We start from the raw sequence: 15,553 nt of genomic DNA on the forward strand, positions 1-15,553 counted from the left end.
CTTGAAATTTCCCTTGAAGAAATGAATGGCCCTGTATCTGTTCTTTCGTTTGTCCTCTTTCAAGGAAATACGTTATCCCAAGGCATTTTCTAGGTTCTCCAGCATGACAATGGGATTCTTGAATCAGACATCCTTCATTTCAGTAGGGTTTGCTATTATCCACAGTTTTGTGTGTCCATGGAGTGCATTATCTGCTGATACAGGAATCATATTATTCTCCTTAACTTTTGAACAAATCTTGATGAATAAATCCGTCTTTCACTATTTTTTCTTCTCTTTATTGAGGTAACTTCATTCATTGCTTTTCGAGTGTCAAGACTTTTAGACCAATCCCGTATTCATATTAAACACATGGGTTGTTGGAACGTTTTATGTTTTTTTTTTTTTGTTGTTGTTACTATCAGTTGTTCCTTTACAGAAGACAATCTGTACTTTCAGTCTGTGAGTCAAAAGTAATGTGAATCTATATATATAAAAGAGTGATGGCATCAGGGCAGCGGACAAAACAACAAAACTACAGGCCCCCCAACCTCGAAATTTGACAACACAACCCATCATTCACGGCTCTAGGTTGATACAAGAAAAAGAAAAGAAAAATAAAGTCCTAATTACAGGGAGAGGAATAATAGTTTTTTTCCAATGCTGCCAGTTTGAAGGCTAAGCTCCACCCACTTGGTCTCCTAGCAACCTACTCAACCCAGGGGACAGGCACAGTTAGGCCTCACTTAGGCCTCTTCCACAGATTATCAGATTTTAACTGGATTATATGGCAGTGTAGACTCAAGGCCCTTCTAAACAGCTATATACCCCATTTAGAATCTTATATTATCTGCTTTGAACTGGATTATCTTGACTCCACACTGCCATATAATCCACTTCAGTGTGCATTCTAAACATAAAGACAACCATACAACAGACATTCAATACCACCACTACCTCAACAATTTCTCACCAACACCACCAGACAATGCCACAGCAACGCATGGCCAGGCACAGCTAGTATAGTATATGTGATTTTATCATCAATGTGACTTCCCTCAATCCACCTAGTAGGTTGCACCCCAATGAGTCCAGGAACATTACCCATCTCTAGAAAAATGTAATCCAGATTCCTCTCCCTTCGAAAATAATAACAGCTTAAAAAAATCACATTTTCTTGCTCCCCACTGACTTTGTTATCTTTCCTTCATCCCAGTTTTTTTGCTCATATTTCCTTATTTCTGCTTCAGGAAATACAGAGCTGCTTTCTCAAAGACAGAGGTATCGGCGAGATGAAGAAGCCGCATCATCCCAACACACGGCCCCTTTACCCACGATCCCAAACCCTATTGCATGTCTAGCAGTGGGAGACTCTATCCTTTTCCAACTAAGCATTGATCCTTATGGTAAGTATCTACAATTGTACTCATTTACCATATAAAATCTAAACATGATGATGGACAGTGGTAAAATGACTGTTAGCCCACTGTTGTCAGCACTGACATTGGCTTGAGTTATTCCTTTATATTGAACCACTGATTTTCAATAGAAAAGTTTCACTGTTGAAAATCAGGGTGGATTTTGTCAGAGTAATGCGCACAGCGTAACAGCAGATGAATGACGTCAGTTGAGCGCAGAACGAAGGGACGATCAGAGACGATGTAAAAGTATTTACAAAGTTTTACTTGACAAGACAAACAGACTTGCAGACAATGGACATAAGACTTTCGCTCTAGACAAACAGCACAGATCTTCTCAGGAGGCAGAACAGATCTCATCTGATGCAATCAGCAATATACAAAAACACACTTGTAGTCTGAACACTCCTATCTGGCTCCAGCCACATATCCAAGGTCAATACAGCTTCTTACCAAATTAACTCTTTACACACTATAGCATTTCCTGGATGATGCAATACATGCTAGACACAAATTTCATTTAAACACTACTAATACACAAATCCCACATTAACATTCCTTCTCTATGGAGTATTTTGCTTCACAGTGTTACTCTACATTTGCTGACGTTCAGGCTACCACATTGCTCTTACTCCATCTACTAGAAAGTTACAGGCAGATACAGTTTAGTTATAGTACAGTAGAGTCTCACTTATCCAACACTCACTTACCCAATGTTCTGGATTATCCAATGCATTTTTGTAGTCAGTGTTTTCAATACATCGTGATATTTTGGTGCTAAATTCGTAAATACAGTAATTACTACATAGCATTACTGCGTATTGAATTACTTTTTCTGTCTAATTTGTTGTAAAACATGATGTTTTGGTGCTTAATTTGTAAAATCATAACCTATTTTGATGTTTAATAGGCTTTCCCTTAATCCTTCCTTATTATCCAACATATTCGCTTATCCAACATTCTGCCGGCCCGTTTATGTTGGATAAGTGAGACTCTACTGTATAAGTCTACTCATCCTAACTAGTCCTTCCAGTTTAAAACAAAGTCTGTGAATAATGTTCACCTTGTTTTGTAGAAAAGTCACATTTCTGAGAGGCTTCTGTAATAATCATCCAGTTAATGGACCACCTGCCAAAAGAATTTTGTCATTGTTTTTCAAGGTCCCACAACTAGCATATTGATGATGTTCTGAGTGGACCCAATTTAAAGCCATGGTTCTTTAAACAGTGTCCAGAGCAAGGAGTAAGGTTGTTTTTATGATTATTACAAGTGTCAGCCAATAGGCACTCTGCATACCTGCTTAAGGTAGAAGCATTGTGACTTCATAAAGGCCAACCTCTCAACCTTCAGGACATCTCCATGGCAAGGGAGTGAGCTGACTTTGTGTTGATGGTCTCAAGAATCAGTTAGCTGAGCTCAAGGGAAGGAAAAGGTGGAGGTGACTTTGTGGTTGTGACTCCACCTAAGTGACCTTCTACTGGAGAAGGTAAGAAAGACCTAGTTGAAAGACATTGTAGCTAATATGAACTTGACTGTCCTTCTAACCAGACCGTATTTCCAGTCACTATCCTGTCTACCAGAAGGAGCATCTCTACAACAGCAATGCCAACTGGGATTTTGGTGCATTCAGAAGGCTCGATCACCTCATTCAAGAGACTCAGGTCAACATCTCAAGGTATTACTTATTTACTATTTATTATTTACAGTATTTATATTCCGCCCTTCTCATCCCAAATGGGACTCAGGGCGAATTCCTTGATGGTGTGGTAGGGTGGCCAATTTCTTCCTTAATAATAATATAATAATAAAACTTTATTTATATACCAGCCTGTCTCCCAGAAGGGACTCAAAGATACAGACATACAATACACAACAATATAAAAACACATTATTACACAAAAATAAAATTTACATTAAAATAACAATCAGTAAAATCACAGTAGCTTCCAATTGGAGGTAATAATGTCGTGCTCAGATCCATTTTGCCTCTTATTCTGGATTGTATTTCGAACTGAAATTAGATCACTGCATGAGAGATTTGTTCAGCAAAAAATTGCAAACCTGTGTAATATCTAACCTTATGACATTATATGCTTCAGGTCAAGTGAAAAAGTTGGAGAGAAGGGAAGATAATGCCATTAAGTGACAGCAGGTTATGTGTACCTGAGGTTGCAATTGGTATGTTTGAAAAGAAAGCAATATGCATAGACTCCCAAATGTGACACAGTGCTCGAAGTTGTGTTCTCTACCTTAAGATCTGTTGATTTCATGATCATCTGGTATATTGGTGGAATACAGTGCTGCAAACTGCTATAATCGAAATAGTGTGTTTCTTCATTTTTCAGGTTTGCTCATGTTTTCCTGGAGCCAGGGACATACGTCTTCCGGGACAATGCTATCAAAGAACGGATACTAATAGTGGTAGTGAATAATAACAGCATGGTCTGTGACCCTCTCACAGCTCCCATCCAGCCGTCCTCCCCATACCAGCTGACTCGCCATGGGGTCCTGAAGCACCAGGTGATGAATGTCACCCCAGACTGGGCAACTATTTCAGGTATTGTAATAATGGGGTCCTGCCCCTGGGATGGGAATGAACCTGACCAGGAAGTGAGCAATGTCAACTTTTACTGTCTTTTATGTTAAATTCATGTTATGTAATAATAATAATAATAATAATAATAATAATAATAATAATAATAATAATAATAATTGCACAGACAGACTACAAACAGAGGCACAACTATGTGGCCCAAATGATTCATTGGAACTTATGCCTCAAGTACCACCTCCCAGCAGCAAACAACTGGTGGGATCACAAACCTGCAAAAGTATTGGAAAATGAGCACGCAAAGATACTGTGGGACTTCCGAATCCAGACTGACAAAGTTCTGGAACACAACACACCAGACATCACAGTTGTGGAAAAGAAAAAGGTTTGGATCATTTATGTCGCCATCCCAGGTGACAGTCGCATTGAAGAAAAACAACAGGAAAAACTCAGCCACTATCAGGACCTCAAGATTGAACTTCAAAGACTCTGGCAGAAACCAGTGCAGGTGGTCCCGGTGGTGATGGGCACATTGAGTGCTGTGCCAAAAGATCTCAGCCGGCATTTGGAAACAATAGACATTGACAAAATTACGATCTGCCAGCTGCAAAAGGCCACCCTACTGGGATCTGCGCGCATCATCCGAAAATACATCACACAGTCCTAGACACTTGGGAAGTGTTCGACTTGTGATTTTGTGATATGAAATCCAGCATGTCTATCTTGTTTGCTGTGTCATAATAAAATAATAACAATAATAATAATAATAATAATAATAATAATAATAATAATAATAATAATAATAATAATAATAATAATTTTATTTGTATTCCACCCTATCTCCCCGAGGTGACTCAGGCTGGATTCCAACATAAAATGGCAAACATTCAATGCCTCCATAAACAAATACTGACATAAAAATCCCAGAGAAACCCCACATATAAAAATAACATCAAAACCTCACATCAATTTAAAGTCTAACATCAATAAATTAAACCAGTGGTTCCCAAACTTATTTGGCCTACCACCCCCTTTCCAGAAAAAAATATTACTCAGCACCCCGGAAATTAATTTTTTTAAATTTTTTAATAGCAATTAAACAGAAAGATATATGTACATGTGGCCATCACCTCTCCCCTGGATTGCTGCAGCACCCACCAGGGGGCGGTAGCGCCCACTTTGGGAATCACTGAATTAAACCTAACATCAATAAATTAAACTACGTGTAGTCAAACAAAATTATATAAAAATTATATAGAAATCCAAACAAGCATCCATATGTTATGTTTCTGGCAATCATGGCCAGGCTGAATTAGATTTTTTTTTTACAATGTTTGTGTTTTAATTATTCTGTAACCCACCTCAAGCCACAAGGAAATGCAGGTAAGAAATACAATTATTATTTAAAAACCCTAACTTTTTATGTCTATTACCCAGTCTGATAAACTGAAATGGATATTTTAAGATAGGTAGGAATAAATACAGCTTGGTTTGGATTTTTTCTGACCTAAAATAAGGATACTATTTCTGCACCTTCTCTGTCAACACTCAAGATCTTCTCTTTTTTTTTGGCAATCATGACCAGACTGAATTAGATTTTATCATTTCTTCCTTGCCTTTTCCTTCCCAACAGAAGTAGAGGCTTGAGTAACTCCAGTTCCTGAATTGCTTTTTCACCACTAACTTGAAGGCTCAGTCTTGCCATGGAGAAGGAGACATTTACCCCCACATTCTTGTTGACAAGATTATCTCATTTTCTTTCCTGGGTCTGAGTTTGGTGTTTGTATTAAACTGCACAGAGGAAACAAAAATCCAATGAAAAAGATTTAATTTAGGCGACATGATCCCTTACCTTTCCTGGACACCAGAAGAGATTAATCCATTCCTGGATGTCTCCTTCTCCTCGGCAATAGTGGACCTTCACACTCTGTTGTCTAGTCATATGATATCAGAATGTGATCGCCCAGCATTCACGCTAGCTGAACTGTTCCCATCCTGCCAAAAACAATTGGGGTGGAGATAGCCTAAATGATAAGGGCCATCTGGCTAGGAGGATTGATTTATGGCCTGCTCTGGTTTTCAAGCCTGGGAAAAGACTATCGACAGATAGGTGTGAATGTGGAAGGGGGGCTGGGGGGAAGTAGTAGTTTAATATGCTGGGGTCTTGGCGGAACGGGTTAGTACTAGCTTTGTGTTCATCTTGGTAAGAAGGATTGTGCTGGTACAGCTGTACCAGAAGCTCCAACTTTATTTTCTTTCTGCTAATGTTTGCAGTCATAGGGCAAGCCGCCTGTCCATCATCATTAAGTTTGGTTCCGCCCCTTGTTCAGGGCTCTGGGAGGGAAGGAGCAATTTTTAAGTCAGTCTCACTTAAGGAAGCTAAGCTATAGGATGTAGACCAGTTCGTCCCATAGAAAAGTGTCATATCTCAAGAACATCCGGGGATATAGAACATCCGGGGATATAGAACATCCGAGGAATCAGAAACAGAAATTCTAGGGGAAAGGTCTCAAAGGTTCTGGCTAAGAGCTCACAACCTCTCAGCCTCACAGCTCCTGAGGGAAACAGCCCTAAAGTTTCCAAAGAAACCTCGGAGAGGGAACAGCACCACAGATCCATGGAACCCCAGCTGAAACATCTACAAGCCTTGGTTGGTAGGTCCACTCGATACCCAGACGCATTTGGAATCGGTAGTGGGTCCCACATTAGCTAGGCCCATATAATAGACAGCCTGGGACAGGTTATAAGAGGGTTTTCTTCTTATAGAGAAAGCACAGTTATCCAAAGCCAATTGTCTGTCCCCTGGGGACAAGACTGAAAAGGCCAACAGTTTATTAAGGAAACCTTGAAGTGTTATTTGACTCCTTGAAGATTTATTATTTGTTCAATAATAAAGACTTTGTTATCTCGTTAAAGACTTAAAGGGCTATCCTTTTCAGAAAAATCCTCAAGAACCTTTGAGGCACCCTGGCCTCCCGCTGGGCATAAAGTATACATCCTATACAAAGACAATAGTTACAGGCCCAGCACATGACAGAACAAGGATTTCAATAAAGTGTTTCCACGGAAATACCTGTGTGAGCTTGCATTGTGTCCTATAGCTTCCAAGGACTGACATATGAATACATTCAAGCATTGTCTCCAGTTCTCTTTTAACACAACCACTCCCATATATTGTATACAAAAAGAATGAATTTAATAGGTACTTTGTTCAAGATGGGGAAGGAATTTATAGACTATGTAATGTTATGTATGCTAATAACTTCAGATTGAAACAGGATCATCTGTGGTCATAGGAAACTGGAAAAAATGGGAGTAGGAAGATTCATGTGAGAGGCCAAGTAACCTTTAATCACCAAAGGTGTATTGATCGTGAATCGGAGTGATGTGTTTCCTTTCCTTTGGTCACCATATTTTTCTGTCCTCCTCAGCTGTGATTTTTGTCCTGGGTTTCCTGACAGTGGTGTTGACGGGTCTCATTGTCCTCCTGAGGCATCCCACCACCATTCCAAGCCCAATGAAGAGCTGGAAGCCACGGTGGAGGAGCCTGGGAGAACCACACATCCCACCTGAATATGTGCTGATTCAAGAGAGGTGAGTGGGGTAACTTTCATTAGCATACTCCTGGGAGAAGTAGACCACTCTACCAATGGTTTCCACTGGAAAGAAAGGGGTTCAGTGAAGTATAGATTCTCCCAACCTACCAGTGCTCTGGGGGTTCGCTTTATGTTCTGGCTTCAGTTTAGGTTCTTCAGCATATTATATCTTTTCTACCTTGTTTGTTGATGTATGCTTTTTGCCATTTTCAATAATCCTGGTTGTGCTGTCAGACTAGCTCTCAGACTTGCTGGCCGTCTGGACACAGTTTATGAAATGCTTCTGGGTTGCATCTAAGGTACTCTAGACTACTTTGCAAAGTGTCGATGCAGACTGAATTTCTTATGGGTATTTTCCCCTTTGAATTTATAGCCTCCAATTCTATGAAGCTCTTGGACCCCAAGGCTCTGGAGAAGAACCTGATGTTGGAGAAAAGGGTTCATCAAGAATAGGTAGGACACTGTGTAGAGCCCTGAGTCTGGGATATGGTGGTTTAAAAAGTAATTAGATGGATGGAGTGGTTCAGAAGTGCTTGCATAACCTTATAGCTCCTCTAAAGGAAAAGTGACATATTTATTTTTGGCTATTTTTCTGATGCCTTGATACCCCAACAAGCTTGCATTTTGTCCAATGGGAGCTGGGGTATAAAATAAAGGGTGAAAAATTCACTGTCGGGTTTGTAGGCACACTTGGTGCCCAGTAGATGGTAGTGTTTCTACTCTGAGATAACAGCTTGAAGAAGAGTTTTATTTACAGTAGAGTCTCACTTATCCAACATTCGCTTATCCAACATTCTGGATTATCCAACACAGTCTGCCTTTTAGTAGTCAATATTTTGTAGTCAATCTTTTCAATACATTATGATGTTTTGGTACTAAATTTGTAAATACAGTAATTACTACATAACATTGCTGTGTATTGAACTGCTTTTTCTGTCAATTTGTTGTCAAACATGATGTTTTGGTGCTTAATTTGTAAAATCATAACCTATTTTGATGTTTAATAGGCTTTTCCTTAGTCCCTCCTTATTAGCCAACATATTCGCTTATCCAACGTTCTACTGGCCCGTTTATGTTGGATAAGTGAGACTCTACTGTATTTATTTTGCACTAAAACTCCCAATATTCTTATAGCAATGATAGCTAAATACTTTGGGGTTTGTAGTCCAAAATGTGTGACCCCCACTCACATCTGATGAAGGCAAATCTTAGATTCAATATCTGAATAATGTTCATATGAAGCCACAGTCAAGTTTTGCTGCTTCCTGGGCTATCCAAAGCATTAATGGATTTTTGCTTTTAGGGGATCGGTTCATCGTAAGAGATTTGGAAGATTTCAGTGTTCGTACTTTGTATGACAAACTGGAGGATCAGAATCTACATCTTGCATCACAGCTTGCGAAACATCGGGCTGATGTCCTGGTGTTTTACCAAGGGATCAGCCAGAAGATACAGAGTCTAGTGGTCAGTACTTTGGTCTGTAGAGAAAGGTTATTTTCTACATAGATGTAGCTGAGTATTATGCACAATGTTTTCTTTTTCTAGGATATGGTACAAACACTAGACCTGAGTGAATGGGGAGCACCACAAAGGTCAAAGGTTTCAAGGGACAGAACCCAGGTCACATTCAGTCCCTTCAAGGAGACCCAAGAAAGTGAGAATTCTGCAGTCAAACTTTCTGGAGTGTTGCAAGCAATGGGCTATTCAGGTGAGAGATCGAGGAAACAGGGAGGGAAAAATGCTTTCTTTCTGGGTTTCTGAGGTCTTTGAGTTTTCTAGATGTTCCAGAAAATGTATGCTCTCATTTGCACCTTCTTAATAGCACCCCTGCATTCTTTGAATATTTTTCTATGTGTTGGGAATCTATGAGCGGTTAGACTCAAAAAAATAACCCTCTTTCGGGGATGATTCCTCAAAAATAGAGCAGAGTGTCAGAAGCACACTTCACAAGCAGCAGAAACTTATGTGAGGTGAGTTAGGGGAATCCTTTGTTCTCAGGATGGCATAGGATTGCAAAGTCTCCTTGAAAGTTCAAAAAGGCATTTATTGAGGTCAAAAGAAATCAATTGTGGATAGAAAAGGTATTTGAGCTAACTAGCTCTCTAAGCTAGCACTAAGGAAGGTAAGCAGGTAAAAATAACAAAAATATCTAAATAGCTACATTTTGCCAGGAGAGTTAGCAAAATGTGTCCATCTTAGAGCGAAGACAAAGGAGGAAGAGCTATGGCTGATGACCGCATGGTCCGAGCCTTTTGGGGCAATTAACATTTTAATCTAGATAGAGGAAGTTAGCTCATCCTTGAAGGATCACATTGCCAAAACAACAAGGTGAGAGGAGTGGATGTAAACAGGAATGAAGAGAGAAACCAGCAAAAGCCTATCTAGGCATGCATGGAATATCGAGAGAGGTTTCCCTCATTCTAACCTATCCACTACATAGCTAATAGATATGGACAAAAAAAAAAAAGATGTGCTCTCATACCTTACTTGTCTGATACAAACAAGTTCCACAAATCACCTGTTACAAAAGACTATGTTGATAGTGGTGGATATAAAATAGTTGATTGTTATTGATTAAATATAACAACAAGATCTTTAAAAAATGTGTCTAAAATAGAGATTTGTGTTTATATATAATCGTTTAAAAGTCATGAGATGTTCGCTACATATATGGAGTGTTATAAGAGACAACTATATAAAGATTATATGTGATTGCCTAGTTTAAATAAAAGTGTTATAAGACATTCAATATAAAAAACCTTGAGATATAATAAATATACAATAAGTTGATTCATATGTGCTTAGATGATATATATATTTAAGACGACAAAATTACATTAAAAGAGGGGGAATTGTGAATGTGGGATTTGTGTATTGATAGTGTTTAAATGCAATTTGTGCCATGCTTATATTGCAACTGATTGCATCATCCAAAATGTACCATAATGTAAAAAGAGTTAATTGCCAAAAAGCTATGATGACCTTGGTGTGTGGCTAAAACTAGAGAATATCCAGACACAAGTGTTTGTACATAACGATTACATCAGTTTAGTTGAGCTCTATCTGCCTAGAGTTCTAGTCAAGTTCTGTTAGAGAACAGAACAGTCCTGTGTTCGTCTGTCGTCTGCAAGTCTGTTTGTGTTGATTATTGCTGCATACAGTAAAACTTTGTAAATAGTTTTACCAACGTCTCTGAGTGTTTCTTCGTTCTGCGTTCCACTGCTTCCATCCAACTACTGCTGTGCTACAAATACTCTGACAACTTGTGTAGTCCAGGATGATATCCAACACTATGATAGTGTGTGACACATGGAACTTGCTACATTACTTCAACAAGACTCCCCCCCCCCCCAATATGAACCCCAAAGTTCTTCAGCCAATGGCCAAGTTTGGGGTTCATGGGATCATAACAAGCACATCTCAAGGGCTCCAGATTAGGCAAGGCCACTTTAATGATGTCCAAGTCACAGAAGAAGCAATAACTCTTGCTAGTCTTCAGAGCTCTCTCTCCAAAGAAGCTGAATGAGCTTATCACTAAAATGTACATGTCTTCCAGGCTGCGAGTGGCAGGAAGCCACAGACTTAATGAAGGCGTTGGGAATGCTGCTGCGCAAAATCCATTGGGGGAAAGAAATGGCTAAGCAAGAAAAGACTCAAGGGCACAATGAGGCAGCCATTCGAGAGCAAGCAGGAACTCAGCAATGCTGCTTGGTAAGAGAAATGTTCCTCCTTTGCTGAACACTGTGACATCACTTCCTCTATTATTACCCCGTGCTTCTTTAACATTGTTCCTCATAGGATGCTGGTGTGCTGCAGAATCATGTCCTCTCTGGTGGAAAAAGGGCTTCTTTTAGTTCCCATGGATGTGAAGACCAAGGTAAATGAGATGGCCTGTTACCAGTTTGGTCACCTAGGTAGGAAGTTGAGATCCTCCAGATGTTGTTGGACCCTGCTCCTATTAACCACCGATGCAGACAGTTGGTGTGGGATAGTGGGAATTGTCATCAAGTAGAAGATTTTTATTTATTTTTAGTTACAGTATTAATATTCCGCCCTTCTCGCCCCGAAGGGGATTCAGGGCGGATTACAATGAACATATATATGGCAGACATTAAGTGCCATCAGACAAACAACATACAATACAGACACACACAGAGGCAATTTAACATTTCCAGCTTCATGAGGGTATGCTCGATTCCGGCCACAGGGGGAGCTGTTGCTTCACCATCCACTAGTGACACAGAGTACTGTACTTCCTCATTCCTTTCCGCGTGCTGCTGGCAGTTTTATGGTGTTGTAAATCAGTTAAATTAGCCTCCCTGCATACAGCGTACCTAAATTTCCTAGTTGACAGATGCAACTGTCTTTCAAGCTGCTTAAGTAAATAGCAAGCCGCTTATTTAATGGTTGGGGGCTTAACCCAACCTGGGCTTCGAACTCATGACTTCTCGGTCAGTAGTGATTTATTGCAGCTGGTTACTAGCCAGCTGCGCTACAGCCCAGCAGAGATAAAGGGGCAGAGGTTGCCCAGTCTTGATGGAGAATTCTATGATTCTATAAATGTGTTTGAGACAGATCACTAAGTACACTTAGCCTTGTAACAACTCTATCCATTGATGCTGGATTCCAAATGCAAGGTAGTCAAAGAATGATTCTCCAGCAAGACTGGACAACTCCTGTTCCTTCATCTTCTACTGGATGGCAACTTCCATTATCCCACACCAGTTGTCTGCATTGATGGTTGATAGGAACAGGATCCAACAACATATGATCAAGAATTGACCTGGAACACCTAGATATTTCTAGAGAGAATGTATGAACCAAATCCATATATAGTTGAAATCACAAAAGTGAAGTCCCATCTGTTATGAAGCAGATCATTTTTAGATTATGCAAGTGTCCCTTGCATGTTACGTAATAGCTCCCCGGCCCATACAGGGATAGCCACCGAAAGCATAGCTGTAGGCTGATTTGCTTTGTCTGTGTTCATCAGATATGCAAACTCGCAAGGGCACCATTCTTGCTTGTGTGACGGAGCTGGAAGTCGAGGCCCTGGTGGCGACATCTCCCCTTGCCAGGACATTGCAGGAGATCAAGCAGTTTTTGGAGGCTTCACAACAACCTCCTTACTCCCCTTCTTCTCCAGGTGTTGAATCTGAATGTTTCTTTTATATCCTTCTTGGCACAAATAATCTTTGCAGTGTTCAATAAGATCTTGGGAAGAAAAAAATCCAGGGGCAACCCAGATTTATATGTATACTAGCTGTGCCCGGCCACATGTTGCTGTGGTGAAGTATGGTGATATGGGAAATAAAGTATTGAGGAATTGGTGGTAGTTAAGGTGAAGGGTATAGGTTTTTCCGTGACATTAATTTTTTTTTGGTAAAATGAAATATTTTATTAATAGACAAAATGGATTTATTTATTTATTTATTTATTTTACAGTATTTATGTTCCGCCCTTCTCACCCTGAAGGGGACTCAGAGCGGATCACATTATATACATATAGGGCAAACATTCAATGCCCATATACACATAGAACCGAGACAGAGACAAACACAGAGGCAATTTAACCTTCTCCTGAGGGGATGTTCGATTCTGGCCACAGGGGGGGAGCAGCTGCTTCATCATCCACTGTGATGGCACTTCCTCATTCCAACATCATAAATTAGTTAAATTTGCCTCCCCACTTTATAAGTAGTACCTTATTTCCTACTTGATAGATGCAACTATCTTTCGGGTTGCTAGGTCAGCAACGAGCAGGGGCTATTTTTTATTTTTTAAGTGACGGGTGCTCACCCTGCCTCGGGCTGGTCTCAAACTCATGACCTCATGGTCAGAGTGATTTATTGGAGCAGGCTGCTCACTAGCCTGTGCCACAGCCGGGCCTTTTTCCTCTTGTTGCCACTACAAAGTGTCTTGTGAAGAAAGAAATCTTTAAGTCTATGCAGTTCTGGATAGATATTGCCACACAGTATAAAGTCTTGTCATGACTGGATTCTTTGTATCTTTGAGGTGACTTTAATACAATGTTGTCATTACTTTCTCTATTGCTGTAGTCTATGGCTTTTTAATTTAATCTAAGTTAAAGTTAATCTAAGTTAATCAAGTTCCGACATGACGTGAATTTCTGTACTCCTTTTCACTTCCTACACTTCCTTCCAGTGCTTCACCAACCGACAATATCTAACTGACAAAAAATAACTGCCATTTCAGGCTGGCAGGAGCAAAGGCTAAGCTCCGCCCCTTTAGAATCTTAAAGGGACAGGGCAGCAGGTAATGTTTTGCCTCCTCGTGGCATGACACTCCCCACCTAAAACTTATCAATAAGTTTTACCCCTTATAACAAACTAATTACTAATTAATACGAAATATCAACTAATCTAAAACAGACTATAACTGTTCTAACTTGCAGATTCATTGTCCCTTGTTGTGTGCATGTATGTTGAAGTTTTTTATATTTTCTAATTTGCGCTGTGATGATTTGTAAGGCACCTTCAGTCCTATAACTGGAAAATTGGCAAGTATAAATTAAATAATAATAAAATGTAATAATAACAATAATGGTGATGATGCTTGAGGATACAGAATGAATTTCAACACCAATATCTGATCTTTTCAGGGGTAACGGAGGATAGAAGTCCTTTTGCTTCTGAACCTAACATTGATAACGTGCTTCCCATCAACCTGGCCAGCTTGTCGCCTCGCCATTTTGTGGTCTATCGCTTTGGCTGTGCTGTGGCCCATCTGGTGGGAAAAGCCCTCTCCTATCCAGCACTGGTGGTCCTCTTGGCTCAAGCAATCCCCAAACAAGGCCTCGTGGAGGTCGGAGAACCTATACAGTTTGCCAAGGAGTTCTACTATGATGCTAATAACAGGTGCCTCTACATCCTTTCATCTCACCTGGAGAATGCAGGTGGATTTGTGGCAGTCCTGTTGAATGCCATTGCACACCTGAAAGCAGGTAGAGTTCAATGGGCCGAGGCTAGGTCTTCCTGTTTATTCTGATTGTCAGAGACTCTTATGGTTTTGTGCAGGTCTTTTTTCATGATTGCCACTTGATGGCAGAACTGTGTTTTGCAAACCATTTGGAGATGCTGCTAAAATACATCCTCCCTCCCTTTAGAACACTTACCTCATGTTATGATGTGTGTTTCTATGCCTTTGGTGCCCAACAATGTGGAGGAAAATGGGGGGAAACAACAGAAGAGTATGGGAACATGAATTATTAAAGCCCAGATTGCACACAGAGGTGTGTTTTTGACAACAAGACATTTTGATTGTAGATACCATAGACTGAAACTGTGTCTTCCATATGTAGAATACGGAATTTCGGATTGCAACAGGGTTACCTGCAATAATGGATTTCTATGATGAAATTCTTTGAATTGTCACATCAGATTCAAATTAAGCTGCTACACCCTGTAATTGAAATATAGCTTTTCCGCATAGTTAGGAATGGGGATTTAAAAAATAATCTCTAGCAGGTACTTGGAACAATACTTCCTTCACCAGGTTATATTTTGCAGTTTGTTCATACTCCCTTGTTCTCTTCCCTGCTTTTAAGCAAGACTGGAGGCAAAAGATAACTAATCTCTTTTGGTAGATCTCAATGCAGAGTTCAATAGGGAACTTCAGCACGGATGCCAAGTACCCAATGTGCATCACGTGTGTGTGAGAAGTGTCTAATGCACATCAAAAGTGTCCAACAAGTATCAAACATGCCTGATGCAGATCGAACTCTTGCTTGGCACATTCTGATGGACACATTCACACTATATGTATATTTACATTACATGCAATGTTACTAATAATATTGCAATATAGTCATATAATATAATATATTGTATGTATATATAATTGTAAACCGCCCTGAGTCCCCTTCGGGGTGAAAAGGGCGGGATATAAATGTCGCTAATAAATATTCACTTTACAGGGTTGAGTTGCACTTCTGCCACATAGTAAAGGTAAAGGTTTTCCCCTGACATTAAGTCTAGTCATTTCCGACT

General features: G+C 39.9%; 1 protein-coding gene across 2 annotated transcripts in view; it reads left to right on the forward strand.

Annotated features, from left to right (window-relative positions):
* Positions 1–15,553, forward strand: part of LOC100564612 (zonadhesin) — a 180,895-nt gene that overhangs the window by 151,633 nt on the left and 13,709 nt on the right. For both annotated transcript variants that reach the window (XM_008119521.2, XM_062960921.1), the window contains exons 72-82: positions 1,230–1,385; positions 2,946–3,072; positions 3,743–3,954; positions 7,380–7,542; positions 7,918–7,997; positions 8,848–9,008; positions 9,090–9,252; positions 11,101–11,255; positions 11,343–11,421; positions 12,538–12,690; positions 14,167–14,508. In XM_008119521.2, coding sequence (XP_008117728.2) covers positions 1,230–1,385; positions 2,946–3,072; positions 3,743–3,954; positions 7,380–7,542; positions 7,918–7,997; positions 8,848–9,008; positions 9,090–9,252; positions 11,101–11,255; positions 11,343–11,421; positions 12,538–12,690; positions 14,167–14,508 — 1,791 coding nt within the window. The remainder of the gene's footprint in view (positions 1–1,229; positions 1,386–2,945; positions 3,073–3,742; positions 3,955–7,379; positions 7,543–7,917; positions 7,998–8,847; positions 9,009–9,089; positions 9,253–11,100; positions 11,256–11,342; positions 11,422–12,537; positions 12,691–14,166; positions 14,509–15,553) is intronic.

Source organism: Anolis carolinensis, unplaced genomic scaffold (assembly GCF_035594765.1).
Source record: "Anolis carolinensis isolate JA03-04 unplaced genomic scaffold, rAnoCar3.1.pri scaffold_8, whole genome shotgun sequence".
In the NCBI taxonomy this organism is placed as follows: domain Eukaryota; kingdom Metazoa; phylum Chordata; class Lepidosauria; order Squamata; family Dactyloidae; genus Anolis; species Anolis carolinensis.